The 22467-nt window shown below is 48.5% G+C and overlaps 1 protein-coding gene across 2 annotated transcripts in view; it reads left to right on the top strand.

Annotated features, from left to right (window-relative positions):
• The window catches only part of LOC135517127 (guanine nucleotide exchange factor VAV3-like), a 229299-nt gene extending 208267 nt beyond the window's left edge, over window positions 1–21032 (top strand). For both annotated transcript variants that reach the window (XM_064941156.1, XM_064941155.1), the window contains exons 26-27: window positions 14701–14852; window positions 15701–21032. In XM_064941156.1, the coding sequence (XP_064797228.1) occupies window positions 14701–14852; window positions 15701–15745 (197 nt within the window). In that variant the 3' untranslated portion in view covers window positions 15746–21032. The remainder of the gene's footprint in view (window positions 1–14700; window positions 14853–15700) is intronic.
• Window positions 21033–22467: the final 1435 nt, after the last annotated feature.

Below are 22467 nucleotides of genomic sequence, written 5' to 3'. Positions count from 1 at the left end.
GAAGGAGGAATTGGCTTTGGCGGTGACCAGTAAAATATACTTGCTGGAGCGCGTGCTACGGGTGGGTGTTGCTATGGTGATCAGTGAACTGAGATAAGGCGGGTGTCACGCCCTGACCTCAGAGAGCCGTTTTTATTCTCTATTCGGTTAGGTCAGGGTGTGACTTGGGTGGGCAAATGTATGTTCCTATTTCTTTGTTGGCCTAGTGTGGTTCCCCATCAGAGGCAGCTGTTTATCGTTGTCTCTGATTGGGGATCATACTTAGGCAGCCCTTTTTGCCACCTTAGATTGTGGGATCTTGTTTGTGTGTAGTCGCTTTCTGCACTGCATGTAGCTTTACGCTAGTTTTTGTATTATTATTTTTTTGGTTTTAAAATAAATAAAAATGTACGCCTACCACGCAGCAACTTGGTCCAATCCATCTTTAAACGATTGTGACTTTACCTAGCAAAGAGCCAGTGGGTTTGGAGACGAGTATGAAGCGAGGGCCAGCCAACAAGGGCATACAGGTCGTGGAGTGGGTAGGATATGGGACTTTGGTAACAAAATGGATGGCACTGTGATAGACTGCATCCAATTTGCTGAGGAGAGGGTTGGGGGCTATTTTGTAAATGACATCGCAGAAGGCAAGGATTGGTAGGATAGTCAGTTTTACGGGGGTATGTTTGGCAGCATGAGTGAAGGATGCTTTGTTGCGACATAGGAAGCCAATTCTAGAATTAATTTTGGATTGGAGATGCTTAATGTGAGTCTGGAAGGAGAGTTTACAGTCTATCCAGACACCTAGGTATTTGTAGTTGTCCACATATTCTAAGTCAGACCGTCCAGAGTAGTGATGCTGGACGGGCGGGCAGGCAGGTGCGGGCAGCAATCAGTTGAAGAGCATGCATTTAGTTTTACTTGCATTTAAGAGCTGTTGGAGGCCACGGAAGGAGAGAAGTATGGCATTGAAGCTCGTCTGGAGGGTTGTTAACACAGTGTCCAAAGAAGGGCCAGAAGTATACAGAATGGTGTCATCTGCATAGAGGTGGATCAGAGAATCACCAGCAACAAGAATGACATCATTAATGTATACAGAGAAGAGGGTCGGCCCGAGGATTGAACCCTGTGGCACCCCCATAGAGACTGCCAGAGGTCCGGACATCAGGCCCTCCGATTTGACACACTGAACTCTGTCTGAGAAGTAGTTGGTGAACCAGGCGAGGCAATCATTTGAGGAACCTAGGCTGTTGAGTCTGCCAATAAGAATGTGGTGATTGACAGAGCCGAAAGCCTTGGCCAGGTCGATGAATACAGCTGTACAGTATTGTCTCTTATCGGTGGCAGTTATGATATCGTTTAGAACCTTGAGCGTGACTGACGTGCACCCATGACCAGCTCTGAAACCAGATTGCAGAGCGGAGAAGGTACGGTGGGATTCGAAATGGTCGGTAATCTGTTTGTTGACTTGGCTTTCGAAGACCTTTGAAAGGCAGGCTAGGATAGATATAGGTCTGTAGCAGTTTGGGTCAAGAGTGTCCCCCCTTTTGAAGTGGGGGATGACCGCAGCTGCTTTCCAATCTTTGGGAATCTCAGACGACACGAAAGAGAGGTTGAACAGGCTAGTAATAGGGGTTGCAACAATTTCAGTAGATCATTTTAGAAAGAAAGGGTCCAGATTGTCTAGCCCGGCTGATTTGTAGGGGTCCAGATTTTGCAGCTTTTTCAGAACATCAGCTGACTGGATTTGAGAGAAGGAGAAATGGGGAAGGCTTGGGCGAGTTGCTGTTATAGTTAGTTATAGTTGCCTGGCTAACATCAGCTCTGTTGTATTGCTCTGGACCTGCTGGTCAGATGGGACATGATATGGTAGTAAGATGAGGGCCACAGCAGAAAGCAGGTCCTTACGGTGGCATGGGCTTTGGGGTAAACACGCACACTCGCACACATACACAAAGAAACAGTCTGGGTAAATTCCATTTCAATACCATTAACGTCCATTCAGTTGCTCATAAAATATAAAGCAGCATTTGAAGAATTTAGTGTATGTTAAATTAATCAACAATAACATTACATTACATTTACATTTAAGTCATTTAGCAGACGCTCTTATCCAGAGCGACTTACAAATTGGTGAATTCACCTTCTGACATCCAGTGGAACAGCCACTTTACAATAGTGCATCTAAGTCATTAAGGGGGGGGGGGGTGAGAAGGATTACTTATCCTATCCTAGGTATTCCTTGAAGAGGTGGGGTTTCAGGTGTCTCCGGAAGGTGGTGATTGACTCCGCTGTCCTGGCGTCGTGAGGGAGTTTGTTCCACCATTGGGGGGCCAGAGCAGCGAACAGTTTTGACTGGGCTGAGCGGGAACTGTACTTCCTCAATGGTAGGGAGGCGAGCAGGCCAGAGGTGGATGAACGCAGTGCCCTTGCTTGGGTGTAGGGCCTGATCAGAGCCTGGAGGTACTGCGGTGCCGTTCCCCTCACAGCTCCGTAGGCAAGCACCATGGTCTTGTAGCGGATGCGAGCTTCAACTGGAAGCCAGTGGAGAGAGCGGAGGAGCGGGGTGACGTGAGAGAACTTGGGAAGGTTGAACACCAGACGGGCTGCGGCGTTCTGGATGAGTTGTAGGGGTTTAATGGCACAGGCAGGGAGCCCAGCCAACAGCGAGTTGCAGTAATCCAGACGGGAGATGACAAGTGCCTGGATTAGGACCTGCGCCGCTTCCTGTGTGAGGCAGGGTCGTACTCTGCGGATGTTGTAGAGCATGAACCTACAGGAACGGGCCACCGCCATGATGTTGGTTGAGAACGACAGGGTGTTGTCCAGGATCACGCCAAGGTTCTTAGCGCTCTGGGAGGAGGACACAATGGAGTTGTCAACCGTGATGGCGAGATCATGGAACGGGCAGTCCTTCCCCGGGAGGAAGAGCAGCTCCGTCTTGCCGAGGTTCAGCTTGAGGTGGTGATCCGTCATCCACACTGATATGTCTGCCAGACATGCAGAGATGCGATTCGCCACCTGGTCATCAGAAGGGGAAAGGAGAAGATTAATTGTGTGTCGTCTGCATAGCAATGATAGGAGAGACCATGTGAGGTTATGACAGAGCCAAGTGACTTGGTGTATAGCGAGAATAGGAGAGGGCCTAGAACAGAGCCCTGGGGGACACCAGTGGTGAGCGCGTGGCGAGGAGACAGATTCTCGCCACGCCACCTGGTAGGAGCGACCTGTCAGGTAGGACGCAATCCAAGCGTGGGCCGCGCCGGAGATGCCCAACTCGGAGAGGGTGGAGAGGAGGATCTGATGGTTCACAGTATCGAAGGCAGCCGATAGGTCTAGAAGGATGAGAGCAGAGGAGAGAGAGTTAGCTTTAGCAGTGCGGAGCGCCTCCGTGATGCAGAGAAGAGCAGTCTCGGTTGAATGACTAGTCTTGAAACCTGACTGATTTGGATCAAGAAGGTCATTCTGAGAGAGATAGAGGGAGAGCTGGCCAAGGACGGCACGTTCAAGAGTTTTGGAGAGAAAAGAAAGAAGGGATACTGGTCTGTAGTTGTTGACATCGGAGGGATCGAGTGTAGGTTTCTTCAGAAGGGGTGCAACTCTCGCTCTCTTGAAGACGGAAGGGACGTAGCCAGCGGTCAGGGATGAGTTGATGAGCGAGGTGAGGTAAGGGAGAAGGTCCCCGGAAATGGTCTGGAGGAGAGAGGAGGGGATAGGGTCGAGCGGGCAGGTTGTTGGGCGGCCGGCCGTCACAAGAAGCGAGATTTCATCTGGAGAGAGAGGGGAGAAAGAGGTCAGAGCACAGGGTAGGGCAATGTGAGCAGAACCAGCGGTGTCGTTTGACTTAGCAAACGAGGATCGGATGTCGTCGACCTTCTTTTCAAAATGGTTGACGAAGTCATCTGCAGAGAGGGAGGAGGGGGGGAGGGGGAGGAGGATTCAGAAGGGAGGAGAAGGTGGCAAAGAGCTTCCTAGGGTTAGAGGCAGATGCTTGGAATTTAGAGTGGTAGAAAGTGGCTTTAGCAGCAGAGACAGAGGAGGAAAATGTAGAGAGGAGGGAGTGAAAGGATGCCAGGTCCGCAGGGAGGCGAGTTTTCCTCCATTTCCGCTCGGCTGCCCGGAGCTCTGTTCTGTGAGCTCGCAATGAGTCATCGAGCCACGGAGCGGGAGGGGAGGACCGAGCCGGCCTGGAGGATAGGGGACATAGAGAGTCAAAGGATGCAGAAAGGGAAGAGAGGAGGGTTGAGGAGGCAGAGTCAGGAGAAAGGTTGGAGAAGGTATGAGCAGAGGGAAGAGATGAAAGGATGGAAGAGGAAAGAGTAGCGGGGGAGAGAGAGCGAAGGTTGGGACGGCGCGATACCATCCGAGTAGGGGCAGTGTGGGAAGTGTTGGATGAGAGCGAGAGGGAAAAGGATACAAGGTAGTGGTCGGAGACTTGGAGGGGAGTTGCAGTGAGGTTAGTGGAAGAACAGCATCTAGTAAAGATGAGGTCGAGCGTATTGCCTGCCTTGTGAGTAGGGGGAAGGTGAGAGGGTGAGGTCAAAAGAGGAGAGGAGTGGAAAGAAGGAGGCAGAGAGGAATGAGTCAAAGGTAGACGTGGGGAGGTTAAAGTCGCCCAGGACTGTGAGAGGTGAGCCGTCCTCAGGAAAGGAGCTTATCAAGGCATCAAGCTCATTGATGAACTCTCCGAGGGAACCTGGAGGGCGATAAATGATAAGAATGTTAAGCTTGAAAGGGCTGGTAACTGTGACAGCATGGAATTCAAAGGAGGCGATAGATAGATGGGTAAGGGGAGAGAGAGAGAATGACCACTTGGGAGAGATGAGGATCCCGGTGCCACCACCCCGCTGACCAGAAGCTCTCGGGGTGTGCGAGAACACGTGGGCGGACGAAGAGAGAGCAGTAGGAGTAGCAGTGTTATCTGTGGTGATCCATGTTTCCGTCAGTGCCAGGAAGTCGAGGGACTGGAGGGAGGCATAGGCTGAGATGAACTCTGCCTTGTTGGCCGCAGATCGGCAGTTCCAGAGGCTACCGGAGACCAGGAACTCCACGTGGGTCGTGCGCGCTGGGACCACCAGATTAGGGTGGCCGCGGCCACGCGGTGTGGAGCGTTTGTATGGTCTGTGCAGAGAGGAGAGAACAGGGATAGATAGACACATAGTTAACAGGGTACAGAAGAGGCTACGCTAATGCAAAGGAGATTGGAATGACAAGTGGCCTACACGTCTCGAATGTTCAGAAAGTTAAGCTTACGTAGCAAGAATCTTATTGACTAAAATGATTGAAATGAAACAGTACTGCTGGAGTAGGCTAGCTGGTAGTGGCTGCGATGTTGACACTACACTAATCAAGTCGTTCCGTCGAGTGTAATAGTTTCTACAGTGCTGCTATTCGGGGGCTAGCTGGCTAGCTAGCAAGGTTGATTGCGTTCCGTTACTTAAAAGAACGACAATAGCTGGCTGGCTAACCTAGAAAATCGCTCTAGGCTACACAATTGTCTTAGATACAAAGACGGCTATGTAGCTAGCTAGCTACGATCAAACAAAACAAACCGTTGTACTGTAATAGTTACTACAGTGCTGCTATTCGGGGGCTAGCTGGCTAGCTACGTTAGAAGAACGACAATAGCTGGCCAGCTAACCTAGGAAATCGCTCTAGACTACACAATTGTCTTAGATACAAAGACGGCTATGTAGCTGGCTAGCTACGATCAAACAAATCAAACCGTTGTACTGTAATGAAGTGAAATGAAAATGTGATACTACCTGTGGAACGACGCGGAATGTTGACCGGGTAGTTGGAGTTCAATTCGGTAGAGGTTGGCTAGCTGTTGGCTAGCTAGCTAGCAGCATTTCCTACGTTAAGGACGACAAATAGCTGGCTAGCTAACCTCGGTAAATTAAGATAATCACTCTAAGTCTACACACTCTAAACTGCACAATTATCTTGGATACGAAGACAACTATGTAGCTAGCTGACACTACGCTAATCGAGTCGTTCAGTTGAGTGTAATAGTTTCTACAGTGCTAGTGGACAGTGGATGTTAGCTAGCTGCTTAGCTGCTTAGCTAGCTGCTTAGCTAGCTGCTGGGCAGATACGTTAGGACGACGAAATACGATAATTATGCAATTGTCGTTGATACAAAGACGGCTATGTAGCTGGCTAAGAAGAAATTGCTAAGATTAGACAAATCAAACCGTTGTACTATAACGAAATGTAATGAAAAGTTATAAAAAGTTATACTACCTGCGGACCGAAGTGTAGATGCGGCCGCTCGCTCCAACCGGAACCGGAACAAACCAACCGGAACAAACCAATATATCATTACATTCTAAAAAGGAATGGACATTTTCTAATCATGATTTCAACTCCAGTGCTCACCCTGAGGTTTCTAAAATGTAGACTAGAAATAGGAAGTGGACTAAAAGGGCATTCTATAAGGAGGGACCATTACGTACATTTTCACCAACTCAGTCAGATTGTTGTGGTTGTTAGAGTTTCTGGTCGGAGGCTATCTGCATCTCTCAATCTGCACTTTTCTACGGCGTGTTAATTAAGAGTTGGGATTAAACCTGCTTTGCCCTCCTCTCCCCTACCTGCTCCCTCCCCGCACTCTCCTACCTACTCCCTCCCCTACCTGCTCCTTCCCCTCCTCTCCCCTACCTACTCTCCTCTCCCCTACCTACTCTCTCCCCTACCTGCTCCCCCCTCCCGCTCTCCTTCCTGCTCCCTCCCCCCACACTCTTACCTACTCCCTCCTCTCCCCTACCTGCCCCCTCGCCTCCTCTCCCCTACCTACATTTCTCCCCTACCTGCTCCCTCCTCCCGCTCTCCTTCCTGCTCCCTCTCCCTCTCCCGCTCCCCTACCTACTCCCTCCTCTCCCCTACCTGCTCTCTCCCCTACCTGCTACCTCCCCTCCTCTCCCCTCTGCTCCCTCCCCCCGCTCTCCTACCTGCTCCCTCCCCCCCTCCCCTACCTACTCCCTCCTCTCCCCTACCTGCTCCCTCCTCCCGCTCTCCTACCTGCTCCCCCTCCCCTACCTACTCCCTCCTTCCGCTCTCCTACCTACTCCCTCCTCTCACCCTACCTGATCTCTCCTCTCCCCTACCTACTCTCTCCCCTACCTGCTCCCGCCTCCCACTCTCCTTCCTGCTCCCTCCCCCGCTCCCCTACCTACTCCCTCCTCTCCCCTACCCGCTCCCTCCTCCCGCTCTCCTACCTACTCCCTCCTCTCCCCTACCTGCTCCCTCCCTCCCTCCCCTACCTACTCCCTCCTCTCCCCTACCTGCTCCCTCCTCCCGCTCTCCTACCTACTCCCTCCTCTACCCTACCTGCTCCCTCCCCCCCTCCCCTACCTGCTCCCTCCCCCCCTCCCCTACCTACTCCCTCCTCTCCCCTACCTGCTCCCTCCTCCCGCTCTCCTACCTGCTCCCCCCCTCCCCTACCTACTCCCTCCTTCCGCTCTCCTACCTACTCCCTCCTCTCACCCTACCTGATCTCTCCTCTCCCCTACCTACTCTTTCCCCTACCTGCTCCCGCCTCCCACTCTCCTTCCTGCTCCCTCCCCCGCTCCCCTACCTACTCCCTCCTCTCCCCTACCTACTCCCTCCTCTCCCCTACCCGCTCCCTCCTCCCGCTCTCCTACCTACTCCCTCCTCTTCCCTACCTGCTCCCTCCCTCCCTCCCCTACCTACTCCCTCCTCTCTCCTACCTACTCCCTCCTCTACCCAACTGCTCCCTCCCCCCTCCCCTACCTACTCCCTCCTCTCCCCTACCTGCTCCCTCCTCTCCCCTACCCGCTCCCTCCTCCTGCTCTCCTACCTACTCCCTCCTCTCCCCTACCTGCTCCCTCCCCCTCCCCTACCTACTCCCTCCAACCTGCTCCCCCCCCCGCTCCCCTACCTGCTCCCTCCCAACACTCTCCAACCTGCTCCCTCCACCCACTCTCCTACCTACTCCCCCCACTCCTACCTACTCCCTCCTCTCCCCTACCTACTCCCTCCTCTCCCCTACCCGCTCCCTCCTCCCACTCTCCTACCTACTCCCTCCTCTCTCCTACCTGCTCCCTCCCAACACTCTCCAACCCGCTCCCTCCCCCCGCTCTCCTACCTACTCCCTCCTCTCCCCTACCTGCTCCCCCCGCTCTCCTACCTGCTCCCCCCCGCTCTCCTACCTGCTCCCTCCCACGCTCTCCAACCTGCTCCCTCCCAACACTCTCCAACCTGCTCCCTCCCAACACTCTCCAACCTGCTCCCTCCCAACACTCTCCAACCTACTCCCTCCTCTCCTCTACCTGCTGCCCTCCGCTCTCCCACCTGCTCCCCCCGCTCTCCTACCTGCTCCCTCCCAACACCCCTCAACATGCTCCCTCCCTTCGTCTCCCCTACCTGCTCTCTCTTCTCCTCTCCTCTCCTCTGCCATAGATCCATTGCTCTGTGGGCTGTCTTATGTAACTTCTGCGGGCTACTGCTTTGTTCCCCCCTCCTCTGCTCCTTTCTGGTCAGGTACCACGTCTCCTTATTCCATCACTTCTCATTGTGGGGCTCTGACTACTTAGCATGCGTAGTGAGTCTAGTCTAGTCCCAGATCACAGTTCCCACTGCCTCCATCGTCTCTCCCAGCCTTCCAACTCACCATCTCACCTCGCTCCCTCCATCTTGCTGGAAATGTGTGTGTGTTTGTGTGTGTGTGTAGTGTGTGTGTGTGTGTGCAGGGGGGTCAGGGGTTCTATGTGGGTATATGTGTGTTTGTGTACATGCCTGCATACATATTTGTTACACTCTGTATGTGTGTGTGTGCAATCATAGTGTTATTTCATATGTGTGTGTTAGCACCAAGACGTTTACATGTGACAAGACAATGAGGCGGGCCAAATAGACTGACCTTAACTGGGTCATCATATCACACCTCAGTGACTCTGACAGACAGCTTTGCAGACCAATCAAATCAGCCTATTTAAGCTGTCAGGTCAGTGAAGCATTTTTCCACTACAGCAGAAGTATTACAGGCCAAACCTGCCATGTACCCAGCAGAGCTAACCAGCTCCAGCTCCGTATCTGTCTTATTCCTTTGTTATCTTACTGTGTGCATGACTGCAGCTCACAGACAGACAGGCAGGCAGGCAGCCAGGTATTTCAGTCAAGGTATTTCACATCAACAGCAGACAGAGGTTGTCTGGCACTCTCTCTCTCACACACGCCAACTTTGTCTCAGAGCATTTCGTTATATTTTGTACTTAGATCCGAGACACTCCAATTAGTATGATATGCTACGTTTCGTATGCTATGTATTAGTTTGTGGATGTCCATCATCCATTTCGTATGATATGTTACAAATTACAATTTGTATCATACAGTATGGTATGAATTTGCAAAAATAACAATATGCTACGAATTTGAAAATGTATGTTATGTTATGAATTTCAATTTGTTGTGGCTAACGTTGGCTAGGTGGCTAATTCTAATGTTGGCTCGCTTGCTAACTTTAGCTAGGGATTAGGGTTAAGTTTAGGGTTAAGTTTAGGGTTAAGATAAGGAGTTAGGTTAAAGGGTTAAGGTTAAGGTTAGGGGAAGGGTTAGCTCACGTGCTAAGTACTGTAGTTGCAAAGTAGCAAAACATGAGTAAGTAGTTAAAAAGTTGCTAATTAGCTCAAATGGTAAAGTTGTTCATGATGAGATTTGAACAAGCGACCTTTGGCTTGCTAGACGTTTGCGTTATAGTCTGTGTAGCCTACAAACTTACACTTTTCTAACTACTGCATTCCCTGTCTTAGTAACCATAAGCACATGTAATGTTATTTAGTTATGAGGGGAGTATGCTACCTGCAGCTATTTATATGTTTTACACAAATACACTACATCACCAAAAGTATGTGGAAACCTGCTCATCGAACTTCTCATCCCAAAATCATGGGCATTAATATGGCGTTGGTCCCCCCCTTTGCTGCTATAACAGCCTCCATTCTTCTGGAAAATCTTTCCACTAGATGTTGAACCATTTCTGCAGGGACTTGCTTCCATTCAGCGTTAGTGATGTCGGGCACTGATGTTGGGTGGTTAAGCTTGTTTTGCAGTCTGCGTTCCTATTCATCCAAAAGTTGTTCAATGGGGTTGAGGCCAGGGTTCTGTGCAGGCCAGTCAAGTTCTACCGCACCGATCTCAAAAAGATCTCAACAGGTCCATTTCTGTCTGGACCTCACTTTGTGCATGCTGAAAAAGGAAAAGGCCTATCCCAAACTGTTGCCACAAAGTTAGGGCGGCAGGGTAGCCTAGTGGTTAGAGTAGAGGGGCGGCAGGGTAGCCTAGTGGTTAGAGTGGAGGGGCGGCAGGGTAGCCTAGTGGTTAGAGTGGAGGGGCGGCAGGGTAGCCTAGTGGTTAGAGTGGAGGGGCGGCAGGGTAGCCTAGTGGTTAGAGTGGAGGGGCGGCAGGGTGGCCTAGTGGTTAGAGTGGAGGGGCGGCAGGGTGGCCTAGTGGTTAGAGTGGAGGGGCGGCAGGGTGGCCTAGTGGTTAGAGTGTAGGGGCGGCAGGGTGGCCTAGTGGTTAGAGTGGAGGGGCGGCAGGGTAGCCTAGTGGTTAGAGTGTAGGGGCGGCAGGGTAGCCTAGTGGTTAGAGTGTAGGGGCGGCAGGGTGGCCTAGTGGTTAGAGTGGAGGGGCGGCAGGGTGGCCTAGTGGTTAGAGTGGAGGGGCGGCAGGGTGGCCTAGTGGTTAGAGTGGAGGGGCGGCAGGGTGGCCTAGTGGTTAGAGTGGAGGGGCGGCAGGATGGCCTAGTGGTTAGAGTGAAGGGGCGGCAGGGTGGCCTAGTAGTTAGAGTGTAGGGGTGGCAGGTAGCCTAGTGGTTAGAGTGGAGGGGCGGCAGGGTGGCCTAGTGGTTAGAGTGGAGGGGCGGCAGGGTAGCCTTGTGGTTAGAGTGGAGGGGCGGCAGGGTAGCCTTGTGGTTAGAGTGGAGGGGAGGCAGGTAGCCTAGTGGTTAGAGTGGAGGGGCGGCAGGGTAGCCTAGTGGTTAGAGTGGAGGGGAGGCAGGTAGCCTAGTGGTTAGAGTGGAGGGGCGGCAGGGTGGCCTAGTGGTTAGAGTGTAGGGGTGGCAGGTAGCCTAGTGGTTAAAGTGGAGGGGCGGCAGGGTAGCCTAGTGGTTAGAGTGGAGGGGAGGCAGGGTAGCCTAGTGGTTAGAGCGTTGGACTGGTAACCGAAAGGTTGCAAGTTCGAATCCCCAAGCTGACAAGGTACACATCTGCCGTTCTGCCCCTGAACAGGCAGTTAACTCAGTGTTCCTAGGCCATCATTGAAAATAAGAATTATTTCTTAACTGACTTGCCTAGTAAAATAAATGTAAAAAAAAAAAAGAAGATGCACAGCATTATCAACAATGTCATTGTATGCTGTAGCGTTAAGATTTCCCTTCGCTGGAACTAAGGGGCCTGAACCATGAAAAACAGTCCCAGACCGTTATTCCTCCTCCACCAAACTTTACAGTTGGCACTATGCATTCGGGAGGTTAGCGTTCTCCTGGCATCTGCCAAACCCAGATGTGTCCCTCAGACTGCCAGATAATGAAAAGTAATTCATCACTCCAGAGAATGTTTTTCCAGAATCCAAAAGCTTTACACCACTCCAACCGATGCTTGACATTGTACATGGTGATGTTAGGTTTGTGTGCAGTTGCTCAGCCATGTAAACCCATTTCATGAAGCTCCCGATGAACAGTTCTTGTGCTGACGTTGCTTCCAGAGGCCGATGGGGGGTTGGTAGTGAGTGTTGAAACCGAGGACAGATGATTTTTTTTTACACATTACGCGCTTCAGCACTCGGCGGTCCCATTCTGTGAGCTTGGCTTAGCCATTGTTGCTCCTAGACATTTCCACTTCACAATAACAGCACTTACAGTTGACCGGGGAAGGTCTAGCAGGGCAGATATTTTACGAACTGACTTGTTGAAAAGGTGGCATCCTATGACAGGGTCACGTTGAAAGTCCACTGAGCTCTTCAGTAAGGCCATTCTACTGCCAATGTTTGTCTATGGAGATTGCATGGCTGTGTGCTCGATTTTATACACCTGTCAGCAACGGGTGTGGCTGAAATAGCCAAATCCACTAATTTGAAGGGGTGTCCACATACTTTTGCTCATATAGTGAACAGTGGCGGTCGGTGCCTTTTAAGATGAGGGAGGATGATTTATTCTTCTCATGAGCATGTCCTTATTTCTATTACAGCATATTGGATGACAGTCATTCATATTCCATTCACCCAGTTCAATGTAACATCGATAGGTTTAGACTACTGCATGATTCTACAATGATCCCTATACCCATCATGAGGTTGCTACAACCTACGTATGAATGTAAGTTTACAACGTAGGTGCACACAGGTCGAGAGTAAAATTTGAGGTGACAGACAGTGACACATTCAAAACCGCCTTGCAAACTCTTGCCTGCATCTAGCTGATCTAGATTGTAATCATTAGTCTAACTGTTGCAAATTAGAGTTTCTATTGGACAAATCCAGGTATGTTTATCCTAGTTTAGTTCTATTTGCTTATGTTTAAGAAAAGTTTTACAACAGAATCGGTGAAATGAATACACCCCTGATCACATGTAAACACAGATCACTTTCATAGCAGCCACTTTGTATTCCTTCTCACATCTATGCGCTCTCCTCCTCTCACCTCTTCCCTTCACTTGTGGAAATTTCACAAATTAAGTTATAACACAGCACACCTGTTAATGCATTCCAGGTGATTACCTCATGAAACTAGTTGAGAGAATGCCAAGAGTGTGCAAAACTGTCAAGGCAAAAGGTGGCTATTTGGGCGGGATTTGTTTTATACGTAGTCTATGATCTGTTAAAGATAACATAGTCTTTGTTCTGTTAAAGTTAACATAGTCTATGGTCTCTTAAAGATAACGTAGTCTTTGGTCTGTTAAAGATAACGTAGTCTATGGTCTGTTAAAGATAACGTAGTCTGTGGTCTGTTAAAGATAGCGTAGTCTATGGTCTGTTAAAGATAACGTAGTCTGTGGTCTGTTAAAGATAACGTGGTCTGTTAAAGATAACGTAGTCTTTGGTCTGTGAAAGATAACATAGTCTATGGTCTGTTAAAGATAATGTAGTCTGTGGTCTGTTAAAGATAACGTAGTCTGTGGTCTGTTAAAGATAACGTAGTCTGTGGTCTGTTAAAGATAACGTGGTCTGTTAAAGATAATGTAGTCTTTGGTCTGTTAAAGATAACGTAGTCTATGGTCTGTTAAAGATAACGTAGTCTGTGGTCTGTTAAAGATAACATAGTCTATGGTCTGTTAAAGATAACGCAGTCTGTGGTCTGTTAAAGATAACGTAGTCTGTGGAGAGGGAGAGGGGAGAGAAAGAGGGGGTGAAGAGAGAGAGAAAGGGGAGAGAGGGGTAGAGAGAGGGAGAGAGGGGAGAGAAAGAGGGGGAGAGCAAGAGAGAGAGAGAAGGGTGAATAAAGACATTTCAAATGTCATGGACAAAGGGGAAAAAATAAATATAAATATGGGTTGTATTTTCAATGGTGTTTTGTTCTTCACTAGTTGCCCTTTTCTTGAGGCAACAGGTCACAAATCTTGCTGCTGTGATGGCACACTGTGGAATTTCACCCAGTAGATATGGGAGTTTATGGGTCTGTGTAATCTGAGGGAAATATGTCTCTCTAATATGGTCATACATTGGGCAGGAGGTTAGGAAGTGCAGCTCAGTTTCCACCTCATTTTGTGGGCAGTGAGCACATAGCCTGTCTTCTCTTGAGAGCTATGTCTGCCAACGGCGGCCTTTCTCAATAGCAAGGCTATGCTCACTGAGTCTGTACATAGTCAAAGTTTTCCATAATTTTGGGTCAGTCATAGTGGTCAGGTATTCTGACACTGTGTACTCTCTGTTTAGGTCCAAATCTAATTCTAGTTTGCTCAGTTTTTTTTTTTAATTCTTTGCAACGTGTCAAGTAATTATCTTTTTTTTTCTCGTGATTTGGTTGGGTCTAATTGTGTTGCTGTCCTGGGGCTCTGAGGGGTGTGTTTGTGAACAGAGCCCCAGGACCAGCTTGCTTAGGGGACTCCACAGGTTCCCCAGGTTCATCTCTCTGGAGGTGTTTTACGTTGTACACAGAGGACATTTTACCACAATTTTGCATGCAGTCTCAATTTGGTGTTTGTCACATTTTGCGAATTCTTGGTTGGTGAGCGGACCCCAGACCTCACAACCATAAAGGGCAATGGGTTCTATAACTGATTCAAATAGTTTTAGCCAGATCCCAGATATGTTGAATTTTACGTTTCTTTTGATGGCATAGAATGCCCTTCTTGCCTTGTCTCTCAGATCGTTAACAGATTTGTGGAAGTTACCTGTGGCGCTGATGTTTAGGCCAAGGTATGTATAGTTTTTTGTGTGCTCTCGGGCAATGGTGTCTAGATGGAATTTATATTTGTGGTCCTGGCGACTGGACCTCGTTTGGAACACCATTATTTTTGTCTTACTGAGATTTCCTGTCAGGGCCCAGGTCTGACAGAATCTGTGCAGAATATCTAGGTTCTGCTGTTGGCCCTACTTGGTTGGTGACAGAAGCACCAGATCATCAGCAAACAGTAGACATTTGACTTCAGATTCTAGCTGGGTGAGTCCGGATGCTGCAGACTGTTCTAGTGCCCTCGCCAATTCTCTCTCCCTCTCTTACTCTCTCTCGCTCTCTCCCCCTCCCCCTTCTCTCTTTCTCCACAGTGTACACCCCTAAGGTGATAGGTGTGGCGAAAGCCCGCTATGACTTCAGCTCCAGGGACACCAGAGAGCTGTCTCTACAGGAGGGAGACGTGGTTAAGATCTACACCAAGTCAGGAGCCAATGGCTGGTGGAGGGGAGTGGTCAACGGCAGGGTGAGTGAGGGGGATAGATGGTCCGGTGTTATCTAGTAATGCCTGATTCTTTAGAGGGGGATAGATGGGCCGGTGTTATCTAGTAATGCCTGATTCTTTAGAGGGGGATAGATGGGGTAGATGTAGTATCTAGTAATGCCTGATTCTTTAGAGGGGGATAGATGGGGTAGATGTGTTATCTAGTAATGCCTGATTCTTTAGAGGGGGATAGATGGGGTAGATGTGTTATCTAGTAATGCCTGATTCTTTAGAGGGGGATAGATGGGGTAGATGTAGTATCTAGTAATGCCTGATTCTTTAGAGGGGGATAGATGGGGTAGATGTGTTATCTAGTAATGCCTGATTCTTTAGAGAGGGATAGATGGGGTAGATGTGTTATCTAGTAATGCCTGATTCTTTAGAGGGGGATAGATGGGGTAGATGTGTTATCTAGTAACGCCTGACTCTCTTTAGAGTGGGATAGATGGGCCGGTGTTATCTAGCAATGCCTGATTCTTTAGAGGGGGATAGATGGGGTAGATGTGTTATCTAGTAATGCCTGATTCTTTAGAGGGGGATAGATGGGGTAGATGTGTTATCTAGTAATGCCTGATTCTTTAGAGGGGGATAGATGGGGTAGATGTGTTATCTAGTAACGCCAGACTCTCTTTAGAGGGGGATAGATGGGGTAGATGTGTTATCTAGTAACGCCAGACTCTCTTTAGAGGGGGATAGTACAGGTTATCTGGCTAACATGATAACACTCAGGTGTCCCCTTGAAGATTATTGGTGGATGAATGTGTCCACACACACCCGTACACACTACTCCTCCTTTAATTTCTCATTGCCTTTCTTATTTTCTTCTGCAGGTGGGCTGGTTTCCATCTACCTATGTGGAGGAAGGAGAGGAATGAGTCATGGGGAAAACACAAAGAATGAAAGAAGAGGAAAAGAGAGGAAGAGGAAAATACAGAGAGACGGAGAGACCGACAGAGTGAACCGGTTGGCTGTTCGGCCTGAACTGGACATTCTATGGTTTATCTGATTGCTCACTGAGAACTTGACATTCTATGGTTGACCCTCCTATTGGCTGTTGCCTCAATTACGACCCAGAATCCTCCTGGGAGAATAGAGGGTTCCTAGATGGAATAGTGACTGGTTCTCTCTGGTCTGCCTCTTCAACAGACTTGGCTGTCAGCATGGGAAGAACCTTTGCCAGAACCAAGATCCCTACTTCCGTCCATCCCTCTCTCCCTCACTTCCACCTCTCTCCCCTAACTCAGCTACAGCAGGTTGTGTCTTAAATGCTGCACATCCGTTCATCCATCCATCCATCTGCACCACTCAGGATATAGCTAAGACGGTCTAAAGGGAAAGAGACAAGAGAGAGCGAGAGAAGAGACTGAGAGAGAAGGCAGGGATTTGCCACACCGCAGGGCTTCGTCTGTCCTGACCTTGCCTGTGTTGCTCTGTTCCACTTACCTTGGTGATTATTGATGACTTGATGCAGTGGCATCCCCATACACACACACACACACACACACACACACACACACACACACACACACACACACACACACACACACACACACACACACACACACACACACACACACACACACACACACACACACACGGCTGGAAACGCTGTCATGAAACACCTCCCAAACCACTCCTCACAGATTACAATAACTGAACACAACACACATTCTCCCCTACAAACCTCACTGTGTTGTGTTGTCTTTGCTATTAGCCTCCCCATGTTCTCAACTCTCCAGCTGTTCAGCAGGCTGGGTACGGGGCTGTCGCTGGGTGTTGATTTGATAGGGGTCTGGCTGGTTTCTGAGGGAACAAGCTAGTGATGCCATGCTACCCTACGACTCTCTCTCTCAATTCAGTTCAATTCAATTCAAGGGGCTTTACGGACATGGGACACACATGTTAACATTGCCAAAGCAAGTGAGCTAGATAATATACAAAAGTGAAATAAACAATAAACAGTAAACATTACACTCACAGAAGTTCCAAAAGAATAAAGATATTGCACATGTCATATTATGTCTATTTACCTGTATAATATCTCTCTCTCTGCTCTCTTTCTCCTCATGAAATCAAATCAAACCAAATGTTTTTGTCACATGCGCCGAATACATGTGTCGACCTGACCGTGAAATGCTTACTTTACAAGCCCTTAACCAACAATGCATTTCAAGAAATAGAGTTAACCTGTTGAAACTCCCCATCCCGGATCCGGGATCGTGACTAAAGCCTCAGGCTCATTAGCATAACGCAACGTTAATGATTTCTGAAAATCGCAAATAAAATGAAAATAATGCGCCTGCTCTCAAGCTTAGCCTTTTCTTAACAACACTGTCATCTCAGATTTTCCAAATATGCTTTTGAACCATAGCAATTGACTAATTTGTGTAAGAGTATGCTAAGTTAGCTTAGCATTTTGAGTAGCATTTAGCACGCAACATTTTCACAAAAACCAGATAACCAAATAAATAAAATCATTTACCTTTGAAAAGCTTCGGATGTTTTCAATGAGGAGACTCTCAGTTACATACCAAATGCGCAGTTTTTCCTGAAAGCGTCTGTGTGTAGGAGAAATCGTTCCGTTTTGTACATCACATTTGGCTACCGAAACGAACCGAAAATTCAGTCACCTACAACGTCAAACTTTTTCCGAATTAACTCCATAATATCGACCGAAACATGGCACACGTTGTTTGGAATCAATCCTCAAGGTGTTTTTTCACATATCTCTTCATTGATATATCGTTTGTGGAAGCCTGCATTCTCCTCTGAATTCTGTGGAAAAATACTTGCAGCTGACTTTTGCGCACCAATTTCGGCGCAGGACACCGGGCGGACACCTGGTGAATGTGGTCTCTTATGGTCAATCTTCCAATGATATGTGTACAAATACGTCACAATGCTGCAGACACCTTGGGGAAACGACAGAAAGGGCAGACTTACTCCTCTCGCATTCACAGCCATATAAGGAGACAGTGGAAAACAGAGCCTCAAAAATCCTGCTCATTTCCTGGATGCCGTCTCATCTTGGTTTTGCCTGAAGCTCACGTTCTAGGGCACGCACAGAAAATATCTTTGCAGTTCTGGACACGTCAGTGTTTTCTTTCGAAAGCTATCAATAATATGCATAGTCGAGCATCTTTTTGTGACAAAATATCTTGTTTAAAACAGGAACGTTTTTCATCCAAAAATGAAATTGCGCCCCTAGAGTTTCAACAGGTTAAGAGAATATTTACTAAATAAACTAAAGTTAACAAAACAGGGAATGTATTGACGCCTCTTGCCTCAGTGCCTTAGACCGAACTCCGGAGCACCCCGGATGGCAGGAAGCTTGGCCCCAGAGATGAACTGGGCTGTACGGACTACCCTCAGTAGCGCCTTGCCTTCAGCTGCTAGGCAGTTGCCATACCAGGCGGTGATGCAACCGGTCAGGATGCACTCGATGGTGCAGTTGTAGAACTTTTTGAGGATCTGGGGACCCATGCCAAATCTTTTCAGTCTCTTGAGGGGGAAAAAGCATTGTGATGTCCTCTTCACGGCGTTGTTACCGTGGTAGTTTGTTGGTGATGTGGACATCAAGGAACTTGAAACTCTCGACCCGCTCCACTTAAGCCCCATGATGGTGTTGGAGTCGTGCTTGGCCATGCAGTCGTGGGTGAACAGGGAGTACGTGGCAGATGTGTTGTTGCCTACCCTCACCACCTGGAGGCGACCCATCAGGAAGTCCAGGATCCATTTGCAGAGGGAGATGTTTAGTCCCAGGATCTTTAGTTTTAGTGATGAGCTTTGAGGACACTCTCTTTCTCCGTATTTCACTCTCTCTTTATCTCTCTCACTCTCTTTCTATACCCCTCTCCCCCTCCTCTCTCTTTCTGTACCTCTCCCCCTCCTCTCTCTTTCTATACCCCTCCTCCCCTCTCCCCCTCCTCTCTCTTTCTGTACCTCTCCCCCTCCTCTCTCTTTCTATACCCCTCCTCCCCTCTCCCCCTCCTCTCTCTTTCTGTACCTCTCCCCCTCCTCTCTCTCTCTATATCCCTCCTCCCCTCTCCCCCTCCTCTCTCTTTCTGTACCCCTCCTCCCCTCTCCCCCTCCCCTCTCCCCTGAAGAGAGTTTCCAGTAGACATTCCAAGCAGTGCCTTCTTTCCTTGTTAATCCTCTAATGAGAGGGATTTAGCAAGATAATAATAACTTGACAGACGCTCAAATACCCACTCAGACAGGCAGTATAATATCTCACGCTGTAGTTACCACAGACAAGAATGGTATTAATGTGAGAAGAATGGGATTAATGTCAGGAGAATGGGATTAATGTGAGAAGAATGGGATTAATGTCAGGAGAATGGGATTAATGTCAGGAGAATGGGATTAATGTCAGGAGAATGGGATTAATGTTAGGAGAATGGGATTAATGTTAGAAGAATGGGATTAATGTTAGAAGAATGGGATTAATGTCAGGAGAATGGGATTAATGTCAGAAGAATGGGATTAATGTCAGGAGAATGGGATTAATGTTAGGAGAATGGGATTAATGTCAGGAGAATGGGATTCATGTGAGAAGAATGGGATTAATGTGAGAAGAATGGGATTCATGTGAGAAGAATGGGATTAATGTGAGAAGAATGGATTAATCTTCGGAGAATGGGCTTAATGTTAGGAGAATGGGATTAATGTTAGGAGAATGGGATTAATGTTAGGAGAATGGGATTAATGTGAGAAGAATGGATTAATCTTCGGAGAATGGGATTAATGTTAGGAGAATGGGATTAATGTTAGGAGAATGGGATTAATGTGAGAAGAATGGATTAATCTTCGGAGAATGGGTTTAATGTTAGGAGAATGGGATTAATGTTAGGAGAATGGGATTAATGTTAGGAGAATGGGATTAATGTGAGAAGAATGGATTAATCTTCGGAGAATGGGATTAATGTTAGGAGAATGGGATTAATGTTAGGAGAATGGGATTAATGTTAGGAGAATGGGATTAATGTTAGGAGAATGGGATTAATGTTAGGAGAATGGGATTAATGTTAGGAGAATGGGATTAATGTTAGGAGAATGGGATTAATGTTAGGAGAATGGGATTAATGTTAGGAGAATGGGATTAATGTTAGGAGAATGGGATTAAAGTTAGGAGAATGGGATTAATGTTAGGAGAATGGGATTAATGTTAGGAGAATGGGATTAATGTTAGGAGAATGGGATTAATGTGAGAAGAATGGGATTAATGTGAGGAGAATGCACTGTCACAAGGACCTGTTTCGCCATGTCTGAATCCCCCTGACCTTGACTGACAGGTGTATCAACGTCTCAATGTGTTGATGAGAGTTCTGTACGGTGGTTGTTGAAGTGGTGACTTTTGGGAGGTGGTTTACCACTGGGAGGAGAACGGCTGGCAAGACACACACACACACACACACACACACACACACACACACACACACACACACACACACACACACACACACACACACACACACACACACACACACACCCACCCATAGATGCTCCATAATATAATATGACATGATTACAAAGTACATACGTGATGTATATATTGTTATAAATATTATATTGGGGAACAAAACATATTAAATTATGAGGGTATATAACTATAATGAAGAGGTATCCCCTGTCCCGTGGGTCATATTCATTAGGCACTAAACAGAAAAAGAAAAAGGAAAAAAAAAATCTGAACTGAAACAGGATGGAACTACCCGACGACCTTTCGGTTTCTTCAGTTGCATAACGTTTTGCTGTGGTGTGCACTCCTGCTGTCTTCCCGTGGTTCTTCTGTGTGTTGATGCTGGTCATTGTGACACACAATGCATTATGATGTGACTCTGGTCCTTGGAATGCTGGGAAATGCTTTTTTTTTTTTTTACTACACTGTACGTCTCAAGGGAAAGTAGGGTTTGGACTGTAACAAGGAATCAGTGGAGTGAGAGACTTTAAAGCGTTATCCTCTGTGCTGATCTGAACGGTTTCCCACCCCAATGGCATCATCAGGCTTTTATTAGGCAGCTCATATTCCAGCATTACTAATGTTTTTTCTTTGTTGATGTGCAAGTCATCTGGATAATGTCTTGATGTGATGAAATGTGTCAAAGAAGAGATGTGTTCTACTATACATGTTTATTTTGGAATTATACTCACAGAATATAATGGTGTGTGTGTACAGGTTTCATTGTAAAATGTCCCCATCCACCCACCCCTACTCTATTGTGTTTTACCTGTGCAGGTTAGCCACCACCAGAGAGCAGCAGCATTAGCACATCTCTCTCCTCCACCTCGTCCTCTGCCTGTCTCTCCTCCTCCTCTGCCTGTCTCTCCTCCTCCTCTGCCTGTCTCTCCTCCTCCTCTGCCTGTCTCTCCTCCTCCTCTGCCTGTCTCTCCTCCTCCTCTTTCTCTGCCTTTCTCTCCTCCACCTCGTTCTCTGCCTGTCTCTCCTCCACCTCGTTCTCTGCCTGTCTCTCCTCCTCCTCTGCCTGTCTCTCCTCCTCCTCTGCCTGTCTCTCCTCCACCTCTTTCTCTGCCTGTCTCTCCTCCACCTCTTTCTCTGCCTGTCTCTCCTCCACCTTGTTCTCTGCCTGTCTCTCCTCCACCTCATTCTCTGATTGTCTCTCCTCCACCACTTTCTCTGCCTGTCTCTCCTCCACCTCTTTCTCTGCCTGTCTCTCCTCCTCCTCTTTCTCTGCCTGTCTCTCCTCCTTATCTTTCTCTGCCTGTCTCTCCTCCTCCTCCTCCTCCTCTGTCTGTCTCTCCTCCACCTCGTTCTCTGCCTGTCTCTCCTCCACCTCATTATCTGCCTGTCTCTCCTCCTCCTCTGCCTGTCTCTCCTCCTCCTCTTTCTCTGCCCGTCTCTCCTCCACCTCGTTCTCTGCCCGTCTCTCCTCCACCTCGTTCTCTGCCGTCTCCCCTCAACCTCGTTCTCTGCCTGTCTCTCCTCCTCCTCCTCCTAAGCCTGTCTCTCCTCCTCCTCCTCCTCTGCCTGTCTCTCCTCCTCCTCTTTCTCTGCCTGTCTCTCCTCCACCTCGTTCTCTGCCTGTCTCTCCTCCACCTCGTTCTCTGCCTGTCTCTCCTCCTCCTCCTCTAACTGTCTCTCCTCCTCCTCTGCCTGTCTCTCCTCCACCTCTTTCTCTGCCTGTCTCTCCTCCACCTCGTTCTCTGCCTGTCTCTCCTCCACCTCATTCTCTGCCTGTCTCTCCTCCAGCTCTTTCTCTGCCTGTCTCTCCTCCACCTCATTCTCTGCCTGTCTCTCCTCCACCTCATTCTCTGCCTGTCTCTCCTCCACCTCGTTCTCTGCCTGTCTCTCCTCCACCTCATTCTCTGCCTGTCTCTCCTCCACCTCTTTCTCTGCCTGTCTCTCCTCCAACTCTTTCTCTGCCTGTCTCTCATCCTCCTCTTTCTCTGCCTGTCTCTCCTCCTCCTCTTTCTCTGCCTGTCTCTCCACCTCGTTCTCTGCCTGTCTCTCCTCCACCTCGTTCTCTGCCTGTCTCTCCTCCTCTTTCTCTGCCTGTCTCTCCTCCACCTCTGCCTGTCTCTCCTCCACCTCATACTCTGCCTGTCTCTCCTCCACCTCTTTCTCTGCCTGTCTCTC

This window comes from Oncorhynchus masou, chromosome 28 (assembly GCF_036934945.1).
Source record: "Oncorhynchus masou masou isolate Uvic2021 chromosome 28, UVic_Omas_1.1, whole genome shotgun sequence".
Taxonomy (NCBI): Eukaryota; Metazoa; Chordata; class Actinopteri; order Salmoniformes; family Salmonidae; genus Oncorhynchus; species Oncorhynchus masou.
Note: the sequence above shows the minus strand (reverse complement) of the source record. Positions and strands in the feature narration are given on the sequence as shown.